Raw genomic sequence first — 25,667 nt, forward strand, 5'->3', positions numbered from 1 at the left:
AGTAGGCAACATCTAGCCCATGGGCCATAGCTAACTTTCAGTTCAGTACCTCAGTCATCATAAACTCTAAATCAGCGAGGCCCAAAGTGATTAGTTTTAGAAATTTATTTTATTTCTTCTATTCAGGTACTAATGAACAGTGAAACGGTACGTGGGCAGGGAAGTATAATCTACAAAGTTAGCTTTAAGGTAATTTGGATTTCGCTAAATTAAATGGTGGGTAATAAAATTTCTTACATATAAAAATTTTATTTAACTTCTGAAGTGTTATACATTATGAAATCTTGGTAAATTTTTTTCTTCATTTTAAAGGAGGTTTTTGTTGTTGTTGATTCAGGTTGCATACAGGGATATCTATTTAGGTGCCCTTCTGACAGAAGACCTTTACAAGATTCTAATTGTACTAAGCTCAAAACAAAAATCAATCAGGTTTTAATATAAAACAATGTAGAAAACACACTTAAAGGCAATTTTAATATCCTAATATTTTAAGGTACTAATTTAAAAATAATTAATAGAAATACAGAAGTATTCTGGCATTTTTTTGCCTTCATGTTAAGAATGCTAAATTACAAAAACATTTCAAAAACATGGAGTTTGAGTTATATTGAATTAAGGAGGTTAATTTTTCAAAATGTGATCCATTTGATTACAATTTAATTCAAATCATCATAGCTTTTCAGGGACACAGATATAAAATGAAATATTCCTTTGTACTTATAGTAAAATTACGAAAATAAAGATTTATTACTTCATCCAACAAAGTGGCTAAGGCATATATACACATACATACATACATATATATATATATATTTTCTCCCCCTTTTCCTGCCTGTCTATGGTTTTTCACTATTCATTAGCAACTCTACCCCAGGACAGTAATAGAAGTTTCTATGATATTCATTAAAATACTCATTTATTAAATGATTACATTATGCTTTGTCCCTGTTAAGTACTAGGAATACAAAGACAGACATAGTTCCTGACCTCAAATAGCTCATAATCTAACAGGTGAAAATGACACATAAGCAAAATAACTATAAAACAGTGTAAGTTCTAAAACAAATTTTAAAATTATAACAAAATACAAAATTTTGTGGGTAGTAACATAAGGTGATTGTAAACTGATGTGTATAGTTGGAGAGGTCGGTGGGAACTGGAAAGTGAAAGTATTCCAGGTGGAGAGAATAGCATGTGAAAATGTGTGGGACTATAGAAACCATGAAGTGTTTCAGGGAATTACCAATTTATTGGCTGAAAGTGCAGGAAGTATGTAGTGATAGGGACAGAGGTTAGTAAGGTAGTTATGATAATAAATAACCTTTTATGTTCTCTGAAGGAATTTGGATTTTATCCAATTGCACTGTGGCATGTTGAAAGATTTTAGGAATGTCAACATAATGAGATTTGTATTTTAGAAAGGTAACTCTGGAGAAAGAAAGAGACTGAAGATTGGAAAGTCATTTAGGAGACTATAAAAACAACAAAGGTGAGAAACAATAAAGACTGGGACTAAGGCAGTGGAGTGGGCAAGAGCAACCTGTCTTGGAAGTTCAGGAAGCAGTTCTCAAAGTACAATCCATGCACACTGAGAGGGCTACAAGATCCTTTCAGGGCATCTGTCCATGAAGTCAAAACTAGTTTAATAAAAACACCAACATGCTTTTTAAATGTTACTTAACCTCCTTCACTGGGTGAATATTTGCAGTAACAGCACAAAAACAATGATTGGTAAAACTGCACAATGCGAAGGAGGGCCTTTTACATGGAGTACAATGTGAATAATGCCTCCAAGAGCTGTGCATACACAATCTGTTCAATCAAACAGGCAGCCCTGGACAGGAAGAGCCAGCCAGCCAGGGGATTTGTCAGGGAGGTGAAAACAGTCCACAGATTAAAAATAAGAGAAATTCTACAGGAGACAGTTATCAAAAATGAAGTATTAAAGAGAGGTCAAATAAACTAGGTTTCAAACAAAGCTGGGTGGGGTAGGGTATAGCTCAGTGGTAGACGTGCATGCCTAGCATGCATGAGGTCCTGGGTTCAATCCCCAATACTGCCATTAATAAATAAAATAAATAAATAAATAAATAAACAAACCCAATCACACACATCTCTGAATTAAAAAAAAAGTTAAACTAAATGGTATTCAGAGGAAGTTTATGGGATTTTTGTTTTTATTTTTAAAGATGGGAGAGATTTGTTTATATTTACAGCCTAGCAGGGAAGATGACACTGGAAAAGAAACAAAAGCATGAACTAGGGTTAACTGAGTGTCTACCATAGATATGGCATTTATATATGCAGGAGAGAGGAGATAATGAAAGAAAAAAAGCAAGGTCCAGGAAGTATTGGGATAAAAACCATTGGTAGAGAGAGTGTCCTTAAATAGCATGGAGATCAGAGAGAGAAGGATGGATGTGGTCCACAGGTAAATATGAAGTATGATAACACTTTTTCCCAATGCTGTTACAGGCATTATTGTTAAATTAGATCACTTATCTATTCTGATTCCAACTTCTGACCTAGATTACACATAGCCCAACCCAGCTAACATTTGTGGAGTTAATTTAGGGGTTAATTAGTCAATTTGTGGAGTATAACCTGAGCTCTTCAGCTCTCTTTCTTTGATATAATATGGAAATTACACTGTTCATTAGCAACTCTGCACTAATAGCCTTCTGAAGAGACAAGAGAAAAAAATGCTTAGAATATACACAGTCTAGATGCTAAGCCAGTTATCTAGTGTTAAAACTAATTTTGGCTTGTTTGGGCTAGGTGTACCATAAAACAGCAATTCATCTCTTAACAAGACAGAAAAAGGTACAACATCAATTTACCTGAAATGATTTCACGAAGACAGAAAATTAAACTTCATCCCTGACAACTGAATGCAGTATTTTAAAGCCTGTATTCCCAATGTTTTAACTAAAAGTCTGCAATTCAAGGCTAAGTTGAAATTCTTACCTCAACAGAAAAACAAGGCTTATTCTTGGTTAAGTTACCTAAATATTTAACATACATGAAAATCTAATACCACATTCAGCAATCAAAATATAGAGAAATTGAGTCTGAATGCAGACACAGCAAAACAATTATTTTAAAAATTTTTAGTTATTTTCTAACCTGACGTAAAACCGAAATTTGTAAAATACTATAAAACAAAAATTATCTTATTAAGAAAAACAAAACTGACCTTAAACTCTCCCCATTTCTAACAACCATCTTAAGGTAAGTTCGTAGAGAAAAAGAGAAACTTAAATCTCTTGAAAGTTAAACACTTTCACTGCTGTGAGATACAAAATTAGTTCAGTTCAACAAGCACTTGCTGTGTGTCTCCTTTATGTCAGGCCAGGTGTTAAATACTTAAAAAATAGAAAAAGAGAGTTTAAGGAAATTTATATATAAATTGTTTCTCACAACTTAATTTTTATTCCTTATTTTGAGTGATATATATGGGATTTGACAAAACATTTCATTTAAAAAAAATAAAATTACAGTTACTTTCTTCAGCATTATGAATCTCAGCACCAAAACTGCAACTTTTATTTTTGATGTCTAACAGAAATCTCCAAACATACACAAGTTCTCAAGTATCCAGTATCAGTCATTCAGCTTCAAAAATTGTTAACATTCTATCACTCTTGTTTTATCTATAATCCTCTCAGCCTCTGTTCCTTCATGTTTTTGCTGGACTATTTTAAAGTAAATCTCAGACATTTATAATTTCACCTGTAAACACCACATATGCATCCCTAGCAGGCAAGAGATCTTTTTTGGTACTACTCTCTGTCCCAACCTAATACTCAGTTCATGTTTACATTTTTCACCCCCCAAATGTCTGAGAAGTTGGTTAGTTTGAATTGGGATCCAAAATAAGTCTGTAACATTTGCAGATCAATTTTAGTAACTTCAAAAGCTCTTACAGCTCCTACCAACTAACTTCTCCGGTTTCATCTTACTGTATTTATTTTCCATTTGTCCTGACTGCTGTATCTATTCATACAGTTAACCTTGACTTGCATGTTTTACTGTAAATTGCTCAAATCCTTTTTGGAACAAACCAGGAGAGAAAGGAAGAAATAAAATATCCAGTAATTTTTTTTTAGTACCTGTAAATATCATGCATCTATATGAGAACTCTATACTTAAGTTACAATCATTTATGCATAAAATGTACTATCAAAATGTCCTAACAGCAATTAGATTTGGATACGACTTTTAAATACTGAATCTAACACTGGCTAATAAGCTTGACTGTGACCATGCTCTCTTTGGTAAAACTTGGAGACATAGTACTAGATTATACATTATCCTATCACAACAGAAAGTAGACACATTGTTTACATGAAGGCAATATTTAATCAATGTGCATTTTCAGCATTTCAAAGTAAAATCTGCATAAACACTCAAGATCTTAATGACTATTAAATTGAGGAACCTCAAAGTACAGAATTATGGGGAGTGTTTATTTATGTACACAAGCGCTTCCAAAAAAGATGTGGAGTTTGGACCACTAAAATAAAATAACCAGGAAAAAACAGTTTATCGGTAGACAGCAGTACATAGAACATTCATTCTACCATTTATGCCACCTTTATCATTAAGTGGCAAATACCCAGGAAAGGATGTGTATATTTAAATAACAAACAGATTTATATATAGTTTCTTTTTCTCTCCAGGAATCCTGTCTTTCCAACCAAGTACCTTAGTTATCTTTCTTCTTTTAGTACATTTCATGATGAGTGATCTATACCACTTGTTCCATTTCCTGACTAGGTATTCGTCTCCTCTTTTCCTATAATCTACTTCTCATTCTCATTCACGCTGTCTCCATTTGTCAAATACACTGAATCTCTTCTGTTCTCCCCCTAATCTCTGCATCATTTAGCACTGCTTACCATTCCCTTTCTTCTAGAAGCTCTTCTTTCCCTTGGCCTCTCTGACAAAATAGGATCCAAGTTTCCTGAACCTTGAGGATTATCCCCTCTATTTGATCTTTGTTTATATCATTACTTAGAGACATCCTTTAAAGTTTAGTATATAGTTCTTACCCCAAACTTCATAGTCTCAGAAAAAGTCTTTTTCTCAATGAGAACAATAGTAAGAAGAAGATAAAATGAGATCATGTATGAAAGAAAATTTACAGATTCAAAATGTCTTTAAAAATGAAAGCAAACTGCAGATTTTGGAATTTTATCCTGGATTTATGGTCAAAGGTTACATTTCAAATTGAAGACATGTTATTAATTAAAAATATATGAATATGAATGAAGGACAAGGAATGAAAAGCTGGCTCTTGAGCCATCCTCTCAACTCCTACAAATCAAAGTCACTCAATCACCCACTTCTAGTATCTGAACAAGGTTAAAATTGGTAACAAATTTGTATACTTTCACAAAAACTTCAAGAATGCACTTTCTGGGGACAGGGTATAGCTCAAATGGTAGAGCACATGCTTAGCATACACAAGGTCCTGGGTTCAGTCCCCAGTACCTCCTTAAAAAAATTAATAAATAAGTAAACCTAATTACCTCACCCCTAAAAAATAAAGGACAACATATTAAAAAAAAAAAAAAGAATGCACTTTCTGTTAGCTATAATAACCATAGCTCTCTGGTACCAAAATAAAACTGTCACAATCAAATTTACTAATGTTTCAAATGAGCAGAGACTATCATGCTTATAAATACTTAAAAGGTCTCTGTACAGTTTATTGTTAAAATGAAAACAATACTTTTTCTGACAGTACTTTATTAATTTCATTTTAATAATTTTATTATTTTATATATATATATATACATTTTAGCATTTTAATAACTTTCAATCTAATAGGTCTATCCACTCTTTCTGAATCAATTTATATAGTTAACCTTGTAATTACTATATATGCAAATTGGGTTTAGTAACTTTAAAAAATTCTAAAGAAGTATATGCTAATTTTTTCTACCTGTATTTAAACAGGTACAATATCAAAATGGATGGTGTAAAAAAACCCAAAAACCCCAGAATATTGCAGAGTCATCTAGATGTTTATTATTTTCCTAACTAAAAGAGTAGTATGCCATGGTTTTATTTATAAAGTGTATTGTCTCTCTAAGCAGAGCACTCAGGGACAGAGTGTTGTAAAAATACTAATACTGCACTAGATTAAGTTTATACTTAGTGTTTCAGTTACCAATTTTGAATTCCATTAATCAGAACAACACAGATGGCAGAGGGATGTGTGAGTTAAGAACGACTAGCTTGGTTTTCCATTTGACTTTTTTAAACTCTCGTGCCTTATCTGGTTGATTCTGGATTCTTCACTGAATGATTTCTAGCCTACAAAAACTGCTGCTTCACAGTCATCAATGACCCTTAATTTTTTTCACCAGATTCTTAATCTTATGTAACGTATCAATATTTTTGAGTAATTAATAAAAATGTCTGAATTCAATAACTTCTCATGCTACCCTCACAAGAATTTTTGCTTACTTCAGGAAAATAGCAAAATTTGGATCTTTTTATTTCTATAATGTTAGTAATCTCAAAGGCATCCTTTGAAATAATTATACCTAAATGAAACCACACAGAAAAAAATTAATAGTACAACTTAGTCAATTAATATAAATAAATAAAGTTGCACTGCTTCTAACTGAGGAATAAGGTGTTAACGTTAAACACATTTTCTGAAGAAAGGGATAATCTATCGGTTTCTCCTTAGGAACCTCCAGGCTTCTAAAATTATTCTACTTTAAAATAACCTTTGGAAATATAAGGTGTAAGTAGCTACATATACCCAATTGAATAATTAGACTATCCATCTGATGCCAACACTTTTGGAAAAAAATAGTCAATTTAACAAAATAGAAAAAAAGTTGTTTAAGCTTTGCTAAGGTATCATTAGAAAATATCGTGTTTTTGAGAGACTTTAAGAAATTAGATACTTAAAAACTAGATTACAAATGCAAGTTCAGAAAAAATTAAGCACCTGAGTATTTAAAACTATAGTATGAATATAAAGATGAAAAATTCAAATTATATATTGATATTTAGCAGAAAAATCCAGATAGAAAACTTCTGAATATTTTTTAGGTAGGTTCTTAATTTTTTAAAAAATAATTCTGTTTTACTCCCTTCCAGTTTTATAAGGCATAACTGACATATACTGTAAATTTGTTGAGGGGTAGAGGGTAATTACTTTTTTTTTTTACTAGAGGTACTTAGGGACTGAATCCAGGCAAGCACTCTACTTCTGAACTAAACCCTCCCCTGCCAGGTTTTTAGATTTCTAATACAGATTTTGTGTTGTCTTGGAGTGTATACATTTTTATAACTATAGGACTACCTGTTTTAAACAAAATTGTATTTTACTGTTAACTTGTTTTCAGTGGTATGGAAAAGTCACACAGATACTACCATGCTTTCTCTTAGAGAACATATGCCCACTGTAGTGGTGTTCTTACATTTTCTTGTTCATAAGCAGCCCCCCTCATAAAGATTTATATTCTGCTGGTCTTGGGGGAGGGCTCTGGAAGCTACCGCCTATGGTGGTTCACACAATACATATTAAGAAACATTACCTATAGAATTTCTCAAGTGTGATACCTAGACCAACAGCATTAGAATCTTACTACAATAGTGTTGTAAGCTTACTAGAAGTGCAAACTCATAAGCCCTACCCAGATCTCACATCAGAAATTCTGGGGATGAGCTCTAGAAAACAACGCTATTAACAAACTCATGTGATTCTTCCTTCTATCACCTATTATAGCTTTTAATGATTTTTTCTTAGCTTTTAATGCTCTAGGTAGGAACTGATTACGTGCTAAGCAGTATGAGCACTGGACAGATCCCAGGTCAGAGATGTTCATTAGAACTAGCATCTTCATTCTATGTTGAGGACCAGGGGTTGTTTCCTGACAGATATGATGACAATTGTAAGCACATAAAACAGGCTATTCTGTATCTTAATATCTTGAAATTTCTTTCTTGAGGAACTTTAAATTGCATGCCCTCTGCTGGAGTCGAATTTATCTAGTCTACATGTGCTTATAATGTGATTTCAATGAATATACAGAATTTTGCTTTTTAAAAAAGCTGCATTCATCCAGAAAAAAGAATCTACATTCTTACTTCAATTATATACATATAAATAAAAGCAAATGGTAATTCCTCATACTTTTTTTTGGCTGTACTTCTATTTTCCTCCACTACAGGTGCTTTCTCAGTGATCTTAGATATTATGTTTTTATGTAGTATGTTCTGTTCTCAGTTCACCTAAACGGTTCTGAGTTAAATCTCTTTTTTTTTTCACTTTTTCTCTCAACTGTATGTTTTAAAGTTTATCCAGTTTTGGGGAAAGGGTATAGCTCAAGTGGTAGAGTGTGTGCTTAGTATGTATAAAGTCCTGCGTTCAAGCCCCAGTACTCCTCTAAAAAGAAGTAACTAAACCTAATTGCCTCCCTCCACCTCCTCTCCCCTCAAAAAAAACTAAAAAAAAAAAAAAAATCCAGTTTTAAAGATCTCACCACTGTTACTTCTACCTGCTGTGCTGGTATTCCACAGTATATCACCATCATTTTTCTTATTCACTCCACCAGGGACAGACATTTAGCTAGGTTGCCTTCACATCCCCACTACCACAAACAACGCAGCTACAAAGACTGTATATTCAGCGACCTGCGTAAAAATTCCACTGAGCGCTGGGTCAGAGGGATTAAACATTCCTGATTTATAGGATGGTGGCACTAGTCTGTACTCCCATCATGAGTACATAAGACTTCTCCCACAATCCTCCGTACACTTTATACTAGCATCCTTTTAAGTTTTTGTCATTTCTGATGGCTATTAAGTTGCAGCTCACACTTTAATTTTTCTGATTAGTCGTTTGTGTATCCTCTCAGCTACCTGTCAGCATTTAGGCTTCCCCTTTTTAAAACTATTTATATTTTTTATTTTTTTAAAAGTTTGCTTGCTTTGTTTCTGTTAATTCATACCAGTTCTTTACACACTGTATCATTTCCTTGTAGGTTTAAGATTTTCTAAAACTGACACCTGACTTTTAACTTTGTATATGGTTCTTTTAACAAAAATACTTAATTTTGATGTAATCAAATCCACTGATTTTTCATGTTATGTTCTGGGAGCCCTAAGTCATAGATATGCTACAAAATATCTTATTAATGTTAAAGCTTTTTATTTCTTATTTGGGTCTTTATTTCTCCTGGAGTCTGTCTTTGTATATAATGTGTGAGCTTCAAATAGTTCTCCTAATAAAAGCTAAGCACCTATCTGCTTTAAGCAATCTGCTTCTCATTGCCTAGCAGTGCCACTTATCAAGTTCTCATACATACATGAATTTTTCTAAGCTCACTAGCTTATTCCAGTCTATTTGCCTTTCTTTTGCTAGCACCATACTGTTTTTATTACTATAGCTTTGTAGTAGTTCTTACTATGTAGTAATTCAGCACTTCCTTCTTCCTCTTTGTCAAAACTGACTTAGCCCTGGACCTTGCTCGGTATATGCTAATTTTGGAATGAATTTGTCAAGTTTCTCTCTCTCTCTCTCATACACACACACACACACACACACACCCCTCTAAAGAAAAAAAAAGCTCAGGACAGAATTTTGAATATGAGGCACTGACATGACAGATTTAGAGAAGCAGACTAGGTTAAGATTATCATGTAATCTTTCATCTTTAATGAAGTTAGAATTTTTTTCCATGAAAGTTTTATGCATTCCTAATTAGGTTAATTTTTGTTATGCTATCTTCTAGTATTATATAGCAGGGTCAGGAATGTACGGCTCACAAGCCAAATGTACATGCTTTTTAAAATAAAGTTTTACAGGAACACAGCCATGTCCATTTGTTCACACAATGTCCACTGCTGCTTTCGAGTTCTATCAGCAGTTATAGTTGAGTCAGAGACCCTATGGTCCATAAAGCTAAAAATATTATCTGGTTCTTTGTAAAAAAAAAAACAACAAAAAAAAAAACGCTGACCTATATGGGTGTGGAAAACACCTATTAATTTTTATAACTAATCTTTTATTAATGTTACTGAATTCTCTTAGGTTTAGTAGTCTGCTGATTGTTTTTGGGTTTTATGTACATGACTGTATCATGCAAACAGTGAATTATATTGTTTTTAAAATTTCGATTCTTATTTGGTTTATGTTCAAAATTTCTCAAATATAATGTTTGCTACAGACTTTGGAATTTATAGGCTTTATTGAGTTAGGAGAACTGCCTTTTATTCTCAGTTTTCTGATAGTCTTTTCATATATTAGAAGCTAATTAAAAACTTCTTTTGGGTATTCTAATAAACTATCATTTAGCAATTTATGACATACTGTTATATGGTATTTCTCACACTTTACAGTGAATGGATACTTAACTTTTCATGTTTTAATATTTGGGTTCCCTAATAAACTGGTTGATTTAGTGAAGAATGGGGCTCAACTGTACTTCTGTGTATCTCCACTATACAACTTCATTTGCTAATATTTTATTGCATGTATATAATATGTAAGGTATTATATAAGAAATTGTATTCTCTGACCAAGCAAGTAACTATAGCTGTTTAAATAAAAATGGTCCTAATTCAACACCCATTTATGATAAAAACTCTCGCCAAAGTGGGTATAGAGGGAACATATCTCAACATAATAAAAGCTATATATGACAAACCTATAGCCAGCATAGTTCTCAACGGTGAAAAACTCAAAAGCTTCCCACTAAAATCTGGGACAAGACAAGGATGCCCACTATCACCACTCCTATTCAATATAGTCCTGGAAGTCCTAGCCACAGCAATCAGGCAAGAGAAAGAAATAAAAGGGATCCAAATTGGAAAAGAAGAGGTAAAAGTGTCATTATATGCTGACGACATGTTACTATATATAGAAAACCCTAAAAGGTCCACAAAAAAGCCACTAGAGCTGATCGAAGAATTCAGCAAGGTAGCAGGTTACAAAATTAATGTTCAAAAATCAGTTGCCTTTCTTTACACTAACGATAAATCAACAGAAAAAGAAAGTAAAGAAACAATCCCCTTTAAAATAGCACCCAAAGTAATAAAATATCTGGGAATAAATCTAACCAAGGAGGTGAAAGAATTATACACAGAAAACTATAAACCATTGATGAAGGAAATTAAAGAAGACTTTAAAAAATGGAAAGATATTCCATGCTCTTGGATTGGAAGAATCAATATTGTTAAAATGGTCACACTGCCCAAGGCAATCTACAGATTTAATGCAATCCCTATCCAATTACCCAGGACATATTTCACAGAACTAGAACAAATCATAATAAAATTTATATGGAACCATCAAAGACCTAGAATTGCTAAAGCATTACTGAAGAGAAAGAATGAGGCTGGAGGAATAACTCTCCCAGACATCAGACAATACCATAGAGCTACAGTCATCAAGACAGCATGGTATTGGTACCAAAACAGACATATAGACCAATGGAACAGAATAGAGAGCCCGGAAATGAACCCACAAACTTTTGGTCAACTCATCTTCGACAAAGGAGGCAAGAATATACAATGGAATAAAGACAGTCTCTTCAGTAAATGGTGTTGGGAAAACTGGACAGCAGCATGTAAAACAATGAAGCTAGAACACACCCTTACACCATATACAAAAATCAACTCAAAATGGATTAAAGACTTAAACATAAGACAAGATACAATAAACCTCCTAGAGGAAAACATAGGCAAAACATTATCTGACATACATTTCAAAAATTTTCTCCTAGAAGAAATAAAAGCAAGAATAAACAAATGGGACCTAATGAAACTTACAAGCTTCTGCAGAGCAAAGGAAACCAGAGATAAAACAAGAAGAAAACCTACGGAATGGGAGAAAATTTTTGCAAGTGAAACCGACAAAGGCTTTATCTCCAAAATATATAAGCAGCTCATACGACTCAATAAGAAAAAAATAAACAACCCAATCCAAAAATGGGCAGAAGACCTAAACAAGCAATTCGCCAAGGAAGACATACAAATGATCAAAAAACACATGAAAAAATGTTCAATATCACTAATTATCAGAGAAATGCAAATCAAAACTACAATGAGGTATCACCTCACACCAGCCAGAATGGCCGTCATTCAAAAATCCAAAAATGACAAATGCTGGAGAGGCTGTGGAGAAAGGGGAACCCTCCTACACTGCTGGTGGGAATGCAGTTTGGTGCAGCCACTATGGAAAACAGTGTGGAGATTCCTCAAAAGACTAGGAATAGACTTACCATATGACCCAGGAATCCCACTCCTGGGCTTGTACCCAGAAGGAAATCTACTTCAGGATGACACCTGCACCCCAATGTTCATAGCAGCACTATTTACAATAGCCAAAACATGGAAACAACCTAAATGTCCATCAACAGGTGACTGGATAAAGAAGATGTGGTATATTTATACAATGGAATACTACTCAGCCATAAAAACCGACAACATAATGCCATTTGCAGCAACATGGATGCTCCTAGAGAATGTCATTCTAAGTGAAGTAAGCCAGAAAGAGAAAGAAAAATACCATATAAGATCGTTCATATGTGGAATCTAAAAAAAACAAACAAACAAACAAACAAAAACAAAGCATAAATACAGGACAGAAATGGACTCATGGACAGAGAATACAGACTTGTGGTTACTGGGGTGGGGGCGGGGTAGAGGGTGGGAAGGGATAGACTGGGATTTCAAAATTGTAGAACAAATAAACAAGATTACACTGTATAGCACAGGGAAATATACACAAAATGTTATGATAAATCACAGAGAAAAAAATGTGACAATGAGTGTGTAAATGTCCATGTATGACTGAAAAATTGTACTGAACACTGGAATTTGACACAACACTGTAAAATGATTATGAATCAATAAAAATGTTTAAAAAAAAATGGTCCTGAGCTAGACAGGAACAAAGATAATAAAAGAAAATACACAGTTTTATCTCTCAGATGAGTATCAATAATTTTAAGTAGAAAAGATCTATCAATCTTTGGAACTCATGGTACTTTTATATTAACCCACAAGCAATTCAGTAATTTCAGAAATTATTTAAAGCTACAACAAGTATATAACAATTTAAAGATAAGCTAGAAAAAAATTGTAGTTCTGATCTAAAGACTAAATGTGAATATTCACAAAGAAAATATCTAAACTTCTAAAACTTCATCAATCAAGAAATCTACATGATACTACCATGTACTTTTAGTATCTTCTTATACTAAGTTCTACCCTTATATCCAACGAAGAGGAGTAAAAGTAAAATATAACTAATATACTTAGGCATATGCCCATGAAAAATTTTAAGTAAAACACTTCACAGAAGATAAAAAAGAAAGAGAATTACTCACTATAGGTGCATTTTTGTTTTGAAAAAAATTAAGTGGCAGGTTATTCTTCTCTTTCATTGGCTAGGTTAGCAATTATTAAATTATTAATAATTAATTTGAGAATCATTATTTTAAGGATTTCAAAATAACAATTCACAACCCCTTATCATAAAATCTGAAATTCCAAAAGCTCTAAAAACTTAAAAATTTTTTCACAGTTCACTTGAGAGCAATCTATCTTGAGCTATTTATAGTCCTTACTTATTCTCTTTAGTGTGAATACCTGCTGAATATTAATGTGCTTAATTATGAGAGTCCCCTGGACTCTACAGAAGTAGTAAAATAACAGGTGACACATGTACCGTATTACTTCTCTCTCAAAGGTTTAAAAGTCCAATTATTGAAATTCAATGAGCCCTTGGTCTCTGATAATGGAGTGTGGATCTGAAAATCCTAAAACCATTAAAAAATATCCCCTCCCATTTGGTATGTTGCATTTTCACTCTGTTGCTTGTTTTCTTTACTGTGTGGAAACTTTTTAGTTTGATGTAGTCCCTTTTGTCTATTATTGCTTTTGGTGCTTGTGCTTTGGTGTCATATTCAAGAGATCACTGCCTAGACCAATGTCATGAAGCTTTTCCCCTAAAATTTCTTCTAGATTTATAGATTCAGGTCTTATTTTTAAATCTTTAAACCACATTTCTGATAAGGGAGTAGTATCTGAAATATACAAGAAACTCCTACAATTCAATAGCAAACCCCCCATATAACCAGATTAAAAAATGGACCTAGGATTTGTTTGAATAGACATTTCTCTAAAGAAGGAATACAAATGGTAAAAGGTATATGAAAAAGATTATCAACACCAGTAATTGCTGGGGAAATTCAAATCAAACCACAATGAGAGAGATACCATTTCACACCTTTTAGGTTATCAAAAGAACAAAAGATAAAAAAAAACTAGCAAGGATATGTGGAAATAGTAACCCTTATACACTGTTGGTGAAAATGTAAAATGGTGCAGCTACTCTGAAAACCAGTATGAAGGTTCCTCAAAAAATTAAAAACAGAACTACATGATCCAGAAACCTCATTTCTTGGTATATATCCAAAGGAAATGATACCAGTTATCTTGAAGAGAGATCTGCCCTTCCAAGTTCATTGCAGTAAATTTACAATAGTCAAGATAATGGAAACAGCCTAAATGTCTGTTGATGGATAAAAGTATAAAGAAAATATGGTATATACATATGATGGAGTATTATTCAGCCTTAAAAAGGAAGGAAATCCTGTTATATGTGATGATGTAGATGAATCTGAGGGATATTATGCTTGGTAAAGTAAGGACAAATAGTGCACGATTCACTTATATGAAGTTATGTAAACTAGTCAAATTCATAGAAACAGAGCAGAATAGTGGTCTTCAGGGGCTAGGGAAAGGGAGAAATGAGAAGTTGCCATTCAACTGGAACAAAGTTTCAGTTATATAAGATAAATAAATTCTAGAGATCTGGTGTACAACAATGTGCCTACAGTTAATACTGTAACCACACACATTTAAAACTTTGTTAAGAGCGTAGATATCAAGGTAAGTGATCTTACCAAATTTAAAAAAAGTTAAAACGATTTCCAGTTCTTTCATCCTTTATTTACCATCAAAAGCAATTCTTTTACTCCTCTGTCTCTACCTGTGCTTTAGATTCTAAAACATATTTAAATAAAAAAAAATGTTGCTTTCACATCAGGTTCATTTCGACAGAGAGTATTCTTTAAATAGACACTTAAAAAATCACAAAAAAGCTTGAAAAATATTAAACAAAATGTTTAATAGTGATTTAATTCTATTAGACAATGTACCATAACATTTATAACATATTTATACTGTACCTTATTCTAAAAGAGATTTGAATTGGAGGGCTTTTTAAATACAGCATATTAATTTAAGTGCAAATTTAGGTAACTTCTATACTGAGAAAAAAATATTAAAGTAGAAAAAGGTATATATATATTTGCAACATACAATTAGGTTCTTCTATCATTCTGGATTTTATTATCTGAAATCAAAGCTTCAAAGTCATGCATTATGCTATAAAAAGTGGGAGCACTTACTTAGGAGTAGAAGGACCCCTTGGCCATGTTCCATCTTCATTTTTCTGTTCTATCACTAATACCTGCAAATATGACACAATAAAAGACTGTTTTTCCTTAACCCTGAAGTTAAAGTAGCTTTAGAAGATTAGCTGTATGTGCTAAGAAACTAAACAAATCTGCGGTTACTTAAAGGACACAGTAGACAAAGTGAAGAGGTATTTCCATTCTGACTAAAGCAGGGCAAGGGAGACAAAAAGACCTTATTTGTAATAAGTCGGCAATGACAGTCAGGAGGAAAGAAATTAATACACTTGAGGAAAATTACTGGTTCCATGGCTTTAAGTATAAAAAAGTTTAAACCAAGTAGATAGACTATAAGTTCCTTGAATTTAGGAAGTACGTTTTCTATTTCTTTTCTATTTGTAGCCTGTAAAAGTACCTTGCAAAAAACAGACACTCAATAAATGGTTAGAGTCGTTGTGAAACACTGATGTATGATCTTAGCTAACTATTATTCTGCAAACACAGAGGAACAGAGACAAAGACAATTCCAAATTACAGATTATACATTACTTGTGGCTTTGAAATTTGTCACATTATCACTGAGTAAATTATAGACTCTTTTAACATATAAGTGATAGAGCCACATTTGTGAGAATCAGACTGAAGTTCCCTACGGCAGCATGGTTAGGATAGATAAAAATCACCTCTGATAAATGAAAAGTATAGGTCAAGGTGAGCTACACTTTATTTTAAAACAGCTCAGAATCTTTTCTCTTATCTTTCAGTCTAAAAAAGAAGGCTTTCTTCTAGTTTTAACTAGGGCATGAATCTGTGCAAAGAAGAAAAACTAAGCAACATAATTAAATTAAAAGAAATATGTGATAATCTCAACAAGAAGTTAATAGCTATATTTCTATAGAGAACTATAATATGGAAAACATACCCTGAATTTCAAGGCATTACAAAGTTGAATATATTCTACATATTCAGTTTTATTAACTCTTTTTTCTTAAAGTTGTAATTCCGCAACCTGCTCTACATACTCTTAGTAATATACTTTTGTGGGCTGTTTCAGGCAATCTGTAAGCTGGCATTTGGGTCTTAACCATGTAAAACGTAAGCTTGTTTCAAAACACATATAACAAATAATAAAACACTGATTTAAAAAAACGCATGGAATCACACTGTTGAAAGAGTATGCTAATTAAAATACTTAAAGTGATCTTTTAAAAAAATTAGTATCTCCTACTTTCAAAAAACATACATGAAGCATGTATGTAGCATATAAAGAATAAGTGCACTGCATACCCACCATCCTGATCCCTCTCTAACCATATTCCTGTCCTACCTACCATAGGCAATTATCCATGATGCTCAGTTTTCCTGATATCATTCTGATATAGTCATATATTTATATATTTTTATAGATTTATAAAATTGAATTCAGTGAGTAATTTTTAACTCCTGAAGAAAGGTTTTCCTTTACTATAACTTTTAACTATACAGGCATCTACACAGAAATTATAATATATAAATACACATATATACATACATATTTAAACTTCGTCTCTCATAGGAGTTAAATCAGCTATAAACAAAAGATTTCAGCCACAGAAAGTTTCAAAGTTATGCACTTAATATCACTGTTAATGGTCTGCTTTGTAAAGGAAGGTCCTAAAGCTGAAGTAAGAATCAAACAAATTATTTAAAGTTTAACCATAATATATTTCTAGCAGTACCAGCATATAAAATTCCTTATGTTTCTATAGTCATAGATGTTAATGCTGAATGGTGCAAGAAACGTGAAAATTCACTCCTTTATTCAAATATATCATTTTCTGAATAAAATTTTGCTCATGGTTAAAACTAACTAAAAATGAAAATACTTTTAGAAAGATTTCAAAATTTAATTAAATTGAACACATGGATACAAGGGACAGAAATAAAGACAACTCATTTTCGGAGGCAAACTTTTCAATAACATAGCATTGTTTCAGTTTTTACAGAGGATGCTTTCAATTTCAGCAAAAAAAAAAAAAAAAAAATTTAGTCCAGGGAACTGTTTAGTTCATTTATCATCAGTCAGAAAATGACTAGCACAAAATCTGGAAAATATAATGCATATTCTTTGAACCATTCCTATTGCAAAAGATCAAACGTCCTTAAAGATACTTAATAATCTTATTAAAATAATTTATTTTGTCCTCTTCATTCTGATAAATGGATTCCTATCAAGAATATCAAATTATTTAAGTTCTCTAAGCTCTCGCTTTCTAAAGTATACAACAGGTAGAATAATAGCCATTATACAGTCAATTAAAGAAAAGATTTAAAGAAGTAATTCTATGAATTTTAAATTGTACTCCTGGAGCTACCTCAAAGCCTGATGGATGGTAACCAGGGAGAGAACTGTATGTCTACTGGAAGGCGGAGAGAGAAAGTTCGTTGACTAGGGAGAGTAATGCTGACTAACCAGTAGAGTTCCAAATGTCTCCTCAGCTTCAATTGGGTAACTCATTTTAATTGTAATACATATTAGACTTTGTAAGATTTCACTTAAGAATATAATGGCTAATATAAGTCTGAAAATCACTGTTTTACAGCCTAGTACAATATTTGACTAGGCATTTGCTAAAAATTAATTTCCCTCTGTCCCTCTGAAATTTTTAATAACATACATCACATATCAATAGTAATTTAAGCAAAACAGGAGAAAAAAACCAAAAATTTGCATATAATGAAACACCAGGCTCTGTGTTAGATACTAAAATAAAAATAAATAGGACACAAAGTCCAACTGAAACAAGGACTTCATACTCTAGTTGGGGAGCTTAATATGTAAGTAACTAAAGCATATAATAAATGATACATAGATATGTATATAAATCATTATGGAAGTTCAGAGAGCAATTTTTTCCAAAGTTATAAAAAAAAATCCTATACCTCAACTAGATATTGAGATAAACAGAACAGGAAAGGCTGAAGAAATGATGTGACATTTGAGTTGGAATGTAAAGGATAAATAATCTGATCGGGTCAGATTACATGATAGGATGGGATGCTTATTTTAAATATTTGGATGTTTAAAGGGACTTTTTTTCTGGATGAATGCAGGGATGGGAAGAAGGGTACAACAGGCAGATGGAACAACATACACAAAAGCGCAGAAGTACGGTACGGCATAGTAGGCTCAGGGAACTATAGGCAGTTCAGTGTGGTATTGTCAGTGCAAATCACAGGGCAAGGATAATCTAAAGATGCTAGAGGACTACGCAAAAGGATAAACCATGATTTGCATGCTGTGTTAAGGTGCCTCGATTTTATTCCACAATTGTTAAAGATCCAAGAAAGGTTTATGGAAAGGAAATAATAAGGTTTACATTTTAGAAAGAGTTCTCTGACAGAAATATGGAAGACTGGGAGTGGACATGCAAAAGACTGGAGGCAGAGGGATCTGTTAAGAGATTACTGAAAGATAAGGGCTGGGGATGGAATAGAGATATTCAGAAGGTAGAAGTCAGTAGGACTTGCTGATTGTGTCCAAATGTTTCCATTTCTCAACACGTTTATTTCTTTGGATTATATTATAAAGAAAGACCAAATTGGGGGTTGATACCTTCCAGCAGAGGTTGGCAAACTACAGTTCACTTAGCTCACTGATTGCTTTTGTAAATAAAGCTTGTAGGAACATAACTATATCAGTTTGTTCACATACCATGTATGACTACTTTTGTCTACAATGGCAAAATTGTAGTCGTGACAGAGACCATATGGACCACTGAGCCAAAAGTATTTACTATTTGATCCTTTACAAAAAGTTGGCTGACCCCTTATTATATTAACTAGTTTTAGGTGGAAAATAATTTCTTTTTAAAAAGTAGGTTATTCTTAAGCTCAAAAAGAGAAGCAGAAGTTATAATTAGTGACCAGTCAGGATAGAGAAGAGATGAATTAGAAAGGGGAAATCAGAGACAGTAGAACCCATTATAGATCGTCAGGATAGCCATAAAGTTTGTGACTCAAAAAAGCTTCATGTATGGTATGCTTAAAATAAACAGTATTGCTAAAAAATACCTGTCCTTGGTATAAACCAGCATCCTGAATGGTGCTGTCTGGTTTATTCAGTGGTTCAAATGTATTACTCATGTATTTGTTCCACAATCTGGTCTCCTTTTCATCTGGAATATTGAAGATTTTTCTTATTTCCTTTTCAATTGTATCTGGATTTAAGGAGGAAAGATACATAAATATTATAAATATTTTAAAATATACCACATAGAGCTAAGAGCTCACTAGCATAAAAGTCCTAAATTTAAAATATTGATAAAATAGCAAGAATAGATGAACAAATACGTAGGAAGTATATAAACAATAAAGAAAGTTTTTAAGACCAGGTGTACTTTTTAAGAATAAAACTGTAATTATAACTCTGAGAGATGATTACTTTAGGAAATTAAGATCTCAAAAGGTAAAAATCAATCATATAACACTAAAATATAATTTATGTTACATAGGATGAGCTTAAACTTTTTACATGTTATAAAAGCAATATATTTTCTGATAATAAGTTGGATTTAGAAATTAAAGTATGAGTCAGAGATGGCACAGATGAAAAATATTTTAAGTTATAGCACAATCAATTTAAGAATAATTTATATTACACTGAACACAATTTACAATTTTAATAGCTAACTAAAATAAAATAGAACATAGGGACACAAAGAAAAGTGCCTTCCTTGAAGACACAGATGTCTGTGTTGGTCAAAATTTCTTGTTTCCAAAGTAAAACCATATATTTTCCTTATTTCTAAACCAATTATCTGAGCAGAAGTCTTTTTTTTAAACTGTAGCATCTTAACCTGTTGTAAAATAAGACATAGGAGTATCTACGTATTTGAGAGTACAGATGTAATTAAGTTACAGCACCATATTTAGATGAATCTTTAAATAAACATTAGAAAGAGATACTAGAAAATAATACTATATCTATCAAATTATGGTCAATAACTTACCTAACTTCAACTTGAGAAAACTGTAATTAAAATATTTTATGAAATACAAAGAAACATAAAATACTCCTAAATTTTAGAATACTTGGTTAGTTTTGAATAAAACATTATTTATAGAATCATAAACCTAATAATATATGTTCATTAAAAAATATAAAAATCCATAGTTATCCTACATATATAAATTTAGTCCAATAACATTGTTTATGTTCTACTTAATAGCTAACATTCTTTAATAGTCTTGTAATCTGTCAGAGTTTGATTAAGGCATTAAATAAGTGATAAATATTATTATGTATTTCAAAACTTAAAGCAAATTAGCCAGACTATTTAAATAATTACATTGAATAAATATACATATACTGACAGTACTGTTCTCTATTTTGGCAGGGTTTTTTTTTTCTTTTTATTGAAGAAATAATTACATTGAATAAATATACATATACTGACAGTACTGTTCTCTATTTTGGCAGGTTTTTTTTTTCTTTTTATTGAAGTGTAAATGTATACAGAAAAATGCATCAGTATACAATGATAATTTTCCAAGGTGGAATCACCTGTGGAAGCAATATTCAGATCAAGAAACAGAAAATTATCTAGGATAGATGAAGAAGCCAAAGAAGGGAGATCATTTTAACCTTTCTATAAAAATGAGTACTTCTTTCCTGATTGCAGAAAGCAATTTTTTGCAATAAGCAAATAAAATACAAATAAAATGTCTACTTAGAGATAACCACTGTTAACATTTTCGTATTTCTTCTTCCAGGCATTTTTTCTATTAAGACATATATATTTATATACATTATATAATAGATACGAACACATATGGGAATATCTCACTTGTTGAGTTCTGAAAAGGCCCTGAGATGGGAATGTATCTGGTATGTTTTACAACAGCATGGCGCCCAATGCGGCTGAAATGGAATAAGCAAGGTGGAAATAAGGCCATAAAGGTACTTAGGTAGGATCATGTAGAATTCAGTGAGGTATGAAAGTATTCTGTTTTATCTGAGCAAGAAGAGAAGCCATTGAGGAGTTTTAAGCAGAGAAGTCGCATGATCTAAATGACATTTTAAATGTTCACTTTTGCTGTTAGTGAAGAACAAACTACAGGATGTCAAGTATGGGAGACTAGGCTACTGCAGTACTGTAAACCAAGGTGGAAGCAGCGGAAGCAGTGTTACATGGTCAGACTAAGAACAGATTCTGAAGGAACTGCTTAGAAGACATGTTGCTAGAGTATACATGCAGGGTGAGAAATACAAGCGAATCAGAATACCACAGGTTTTGGCCTGAGCAATTGGAAGGCAAGTGATGATTACTCAGATGGGGGAAAAAATGACAGGATAGTAGGTTTTAGGAAGAAGGGGGAGAATTTAGTTTCAGACATGTTATATCTTTAGATTCTTATTAGACACATGTGAAGATGTGGAAAGGTTAAGACTGGAATTAAGGAAGAGTTTGGGTAGGAGATATAAGATATCAAAATACAGGAAGTATTTAAAGCCAGTGGACTAGAGGAAATCATCAAGGAAAAGAAAGGAGATCCAAGGACTAAGCATGCAACACTGATGTTTTAAGACCAGAAATATGAAGATCTTACAAAGGATTCTGGGAAGATGTGGTCAGTGAGAATTTGTGCCCCAGCAGCCATATTAAGAGAAAATATTTCTAGACAGAAAAGTGAGTAAGTATGGTAATTTTTGTTGGCAGATTAAGAAATGGAAGACTTTGAACATTGAATTTATCAATGTATAAGTACTTAGAGACCACCACAGAAGCCACAGGGAGTAGTAGGTCTGATATAGTAGGCTCATGAGAAAATGGGAGCAGCCAGAGAGAAGTTTGCTTATACTGAGGTTTGGCAAGTGCAGTTATAGACAATGACGGCTGAGGGTATATCTATGGGAACAGGAGGTTGAGGCTGGGTGCAGATCAAGATCACCGGAGCTGAGAATGTCAAGGTATTGAGAACGTGTGTATATTTTTCTACATTATATTAGGCAGTTAATAAAAAGTATACAGAGGTAAAAAAAACAACACAGATAACAGAAATAAAATTATTCTGAGAAACAATTCTAGTAGGAACATTTAATAAGAAAGTTAAGCAATTATATTAATAAATTTTATAAACAAAGCATTTTTCAAATTTTATAATACAAATTATTTTTTTCAGTGGTATCCTTAAAGAAAAAAATTAAACAAATTTTATCTATCTTATTGGAACATGTTCAATATCCAAACATATCAATTTAGGGAGAAAAGTATTAAACAGCAAAATACTCTGCTTTGAACATGGTGAGTTATTTAGATCCTGCCTATGGCTACTATCATTTTTATTATAAATCAATGTAGGCAGTACTAGCTGAAAATGGAACATTTTATTAATTTGGTAAAAACAGAAAACGGGTACTTTTTATTTCTGAATTCTATTCATATAATTTATATAGCTATATTTCATGTACACAGCTATTTTGATCATTTTTAATCAAGATTTTTTAAAAACCATATGGAAAAATATACATCCCATATTTCCTTTCTTATCAAAATCATTATTTTTTCAAAACTCACTTCCTGTAGAAAAACAAAATCAGCCTGAGTAACACTTGCATTGATTGTGCAAGGCATCAGTTAAAAGATGAGACTGGTATAAGAGCCCTGGTTAAGGAGTTACAATATTGGGTCTATCACTTGGTACCAGGTTAAACTGAGGTAGCTAACTTAGCCTAAGCCTAGGCTCCAGCACTTTTTAAGATCAGAGTATAGTATTGCTGAGGTTTAAATAAGAAATTCCCTGTAGAGTGCCTAAAACATAGTAACCATTCAATAACTGCTAACCACTATGATAGCTATAACCATGAAGTCTCTAAAATTCCTGACTAGACTAATTTTAAGCGTTGTAAAACTTTTTTTTACTTAACTTAGCTCTAATACAGATTTTCAAAATTGGGCCTACTGTAAGGAAATGTGACCAGTATACACGTATACATTGATATTTTCTTTCTGATATTTTCCTTTTCATTCTCTTTAAAACTGTTTAATGACCACAAAAGTATTGATAACAAAGTTTGAAAAAATTATTTTAATACAATAAGAAATGTTAGCTATATAAAAATTTATTCATACAAAATTTTAAGGCATATAACCAATGTTACATGTAGCATTTAAAGTATTAGTAAATTTTAACTATGCTGATTAAAATCTATGCAAATCATTAACTTTACAAATCAAAGATTCTTTATAAATTATCTCCTTGATAAATTCTTACTTAGTACTTAATGTGAAAACTCCAAAATGCTTGTTTTGAGTTCAGAAATTAAACCTTAAATCTTCATATAACAAGTTTAAAAATATTATTCAGTGAACTACTGTTCTAAAATAAGATCTTATTGTCTCAAAAATTTATATTTTCCTGTAGAAATGAGGAACAAAGAAAATGCCAAAACTGAACATGTTCCAATAATGAAAGGTAAAATTTGTTTTTTTTCTTTAAAATTACTAGAAAACCACATTAAACATTTAAGAGGTAGCTTCTTATTTATATTTCAATTGGCTGAGCATTTCAAAAATTCATCTCTGAATTAACTTTAAAAGATCACCTTTGTTTGATAGACTTACAGATTCCCATTGTGCATATTTTACTATTATGATTAATGTAATTTTATATATATTAAAAAACTTTTCATTTTTAGGATGTAGGAATGTTTTACTTTCCTGAGGATGGTCCAAAAATCTAGAAATGCAAGTTAAGTTACTTTATCCACAACAATATAATAAAATGACATTTATATATGAAGTTTCTAATATTTTAAGCATTCATTTTAGAAAGGTGACTGTATGAGTTTATATGAAATTATACTTCAACTTACAAATGTTCTAGCTAAATTAAAAAGAGGGAAAATAAGGAATTCATACATAATATTTGGCAAAAACATTAGGATTAACTAAGCATTTGGAACTGAAAATGGTATTATTTCATGAAAATTATGGGTTAAAATTATTTTCCTACAGTGAAATGACTAAGTGGTGAAAGTGAAAGGTATTTATGCAATTCAGAAGTACTTTTATTAACTTTAAATAAAGTGTATTTAAGAGCTTAAGATTTACTTTCTTAGCAACTTTCAAATTTACAATACAATATTATTGACTATAGTCACCATACTGTACATCACATTCTTATGACTTATTTTATAACTGGAAGTTTTTACCTCTTAATACCCTCCACCCATTTCACCCACATCTCAAGTCCCTCCCATTTGGCAACCATTACTCTGTTCTCTGTTATCTATGAGTTTTGTTTTGTTTATTCAGTACATTCTTGATTTTTAAGATGTGGCTTTTAAACAGAATTTTTAAAAGTTACATATATTTTAATATATATGTGCAGATAAGTAAATACATAAAGATATGTAAATATATAAATATATAGAATGAGTTAGGCACACTTATATTTGATACTATAATTCCGTAACCTACTCATTAAAAAAAAAAAATCAGTCACAACAATGCTAAGCCTGCTACCTTAAGTATCTACTTAATTATATTTAGAGTCCAAAGAATAAACTGAGAGAAAAAAAATAAACAATTGTAATTTTCCATGCTAAGGGTACATATTATTATTATTATTAATATTATTATTATAATATATTACATTACCTGACGAAGTTTTATCTACATAGGTTTTTATTTAAAATGCTACTTTAATTTATATTCATGTTACAAACATGATACACATTTTCAAGTGCTAAATTAAAACAGTAATTATTTGATTTTTTAAAATAAGTAAAATGGCACAAATATTAAACTCACCTAATAATGTCAAGAAGATCTAGAAAGGATAAATAACTCAACTCTAAGCTAAGATACATTGTATCAAACTTGGAAATCAGTAATGTTTAAGGATAAAGTCTTAAAATGGTTATCATCCTAGCAGCATATAACAAATAGAATTGTAACTAAATTTCTAATAGCAATGGTTTAACAAAGAGACAGAATCTTGCATTACCTATTGTGTCAGCTTTGCTAAATCTTCGAGTTACAACATTGTTCATATTTCCATTTTCACAGAGCTTCAATTCTGTTAGATATACTTCTACTTTGCAGTGCTTTACAAACATACCCTGTTCAACCACCTAAAAAACAAAACAAATCAGTGTCAGCTATAGCTTGATATATTTCACTGTTTGGAATAACAATACATTTCTCTAAAGAAACTTCAGAA

The 25,667-nt window shown here is 31.9% G+C and overlaps 2 protein-coding genes across 8 annotated transcripts in view; one reads left to right on the plus strand and one right to left on the minus strand.

Moving 5' to 3' along the window:
* The window catches only part of USP15 (ubiquitin specific peptidase 15), a 109,635-nt gene that overhangs the window by 46,198 nt on the left and 37,770 nt on the right, over window positions 1-25,667 (minus strand). For 4 of the 7 annotated variants that reach the window (XR_012078765.1, XM_072973850.1, XM_072973849.1 and 1 more), the window contains exons 4-6: window positions 25,452-25,578; window positions 19,512-19,657; window positions 15,453-15,538 (exon numbers count right to left, since the gene is read on the minus strand). Coding sequence is in view for 6 of the 7 variants with exons in the window: in XM_072973850.1 (XP_072829951.1) it covers window positions 15,453-15,538; window positions 19,512-19,657; window positions 25,452-25,578 (359 nt within the window). In the remaining variant the exon portion in view is untranslated. Of the gene's footprint in view, window positions 1-2,403; window positions 2,682-15,452; window positions 15,539-19,511; window positions 19,658-25,451; window positions 25,579-25,667 lie in introns of those variants that run through there. The other 3 variants (XM_006218075.4, XM_006218074.4, XM_072973857.1) reach the window with 2 other exon arrangements.
* Window positions 1-25,667, plus strand: part of TAFA2 (TAFA chemokine like family member 2) — a 528,067-nt gene that overhangs the window by 6,094 nt on the left and 496,306 nt on the right. The gene's annotated exons all lie outside the window — the stretch shown is intronic.

The sequence above is a fragment of the Vicugna pacos genome, chromosome 12 (assembly GCF_048564905.1).
Source record: "Vicugna pacos chromosome 12, VicPac4, whole genome shotgun sequence".
NCBI classification, from domain to species: Eukaryota; Metazoa; Chordata; class Mammalia; order Artiodactyla; family Camelidae; genus Vicugna; species Vicugna pacos.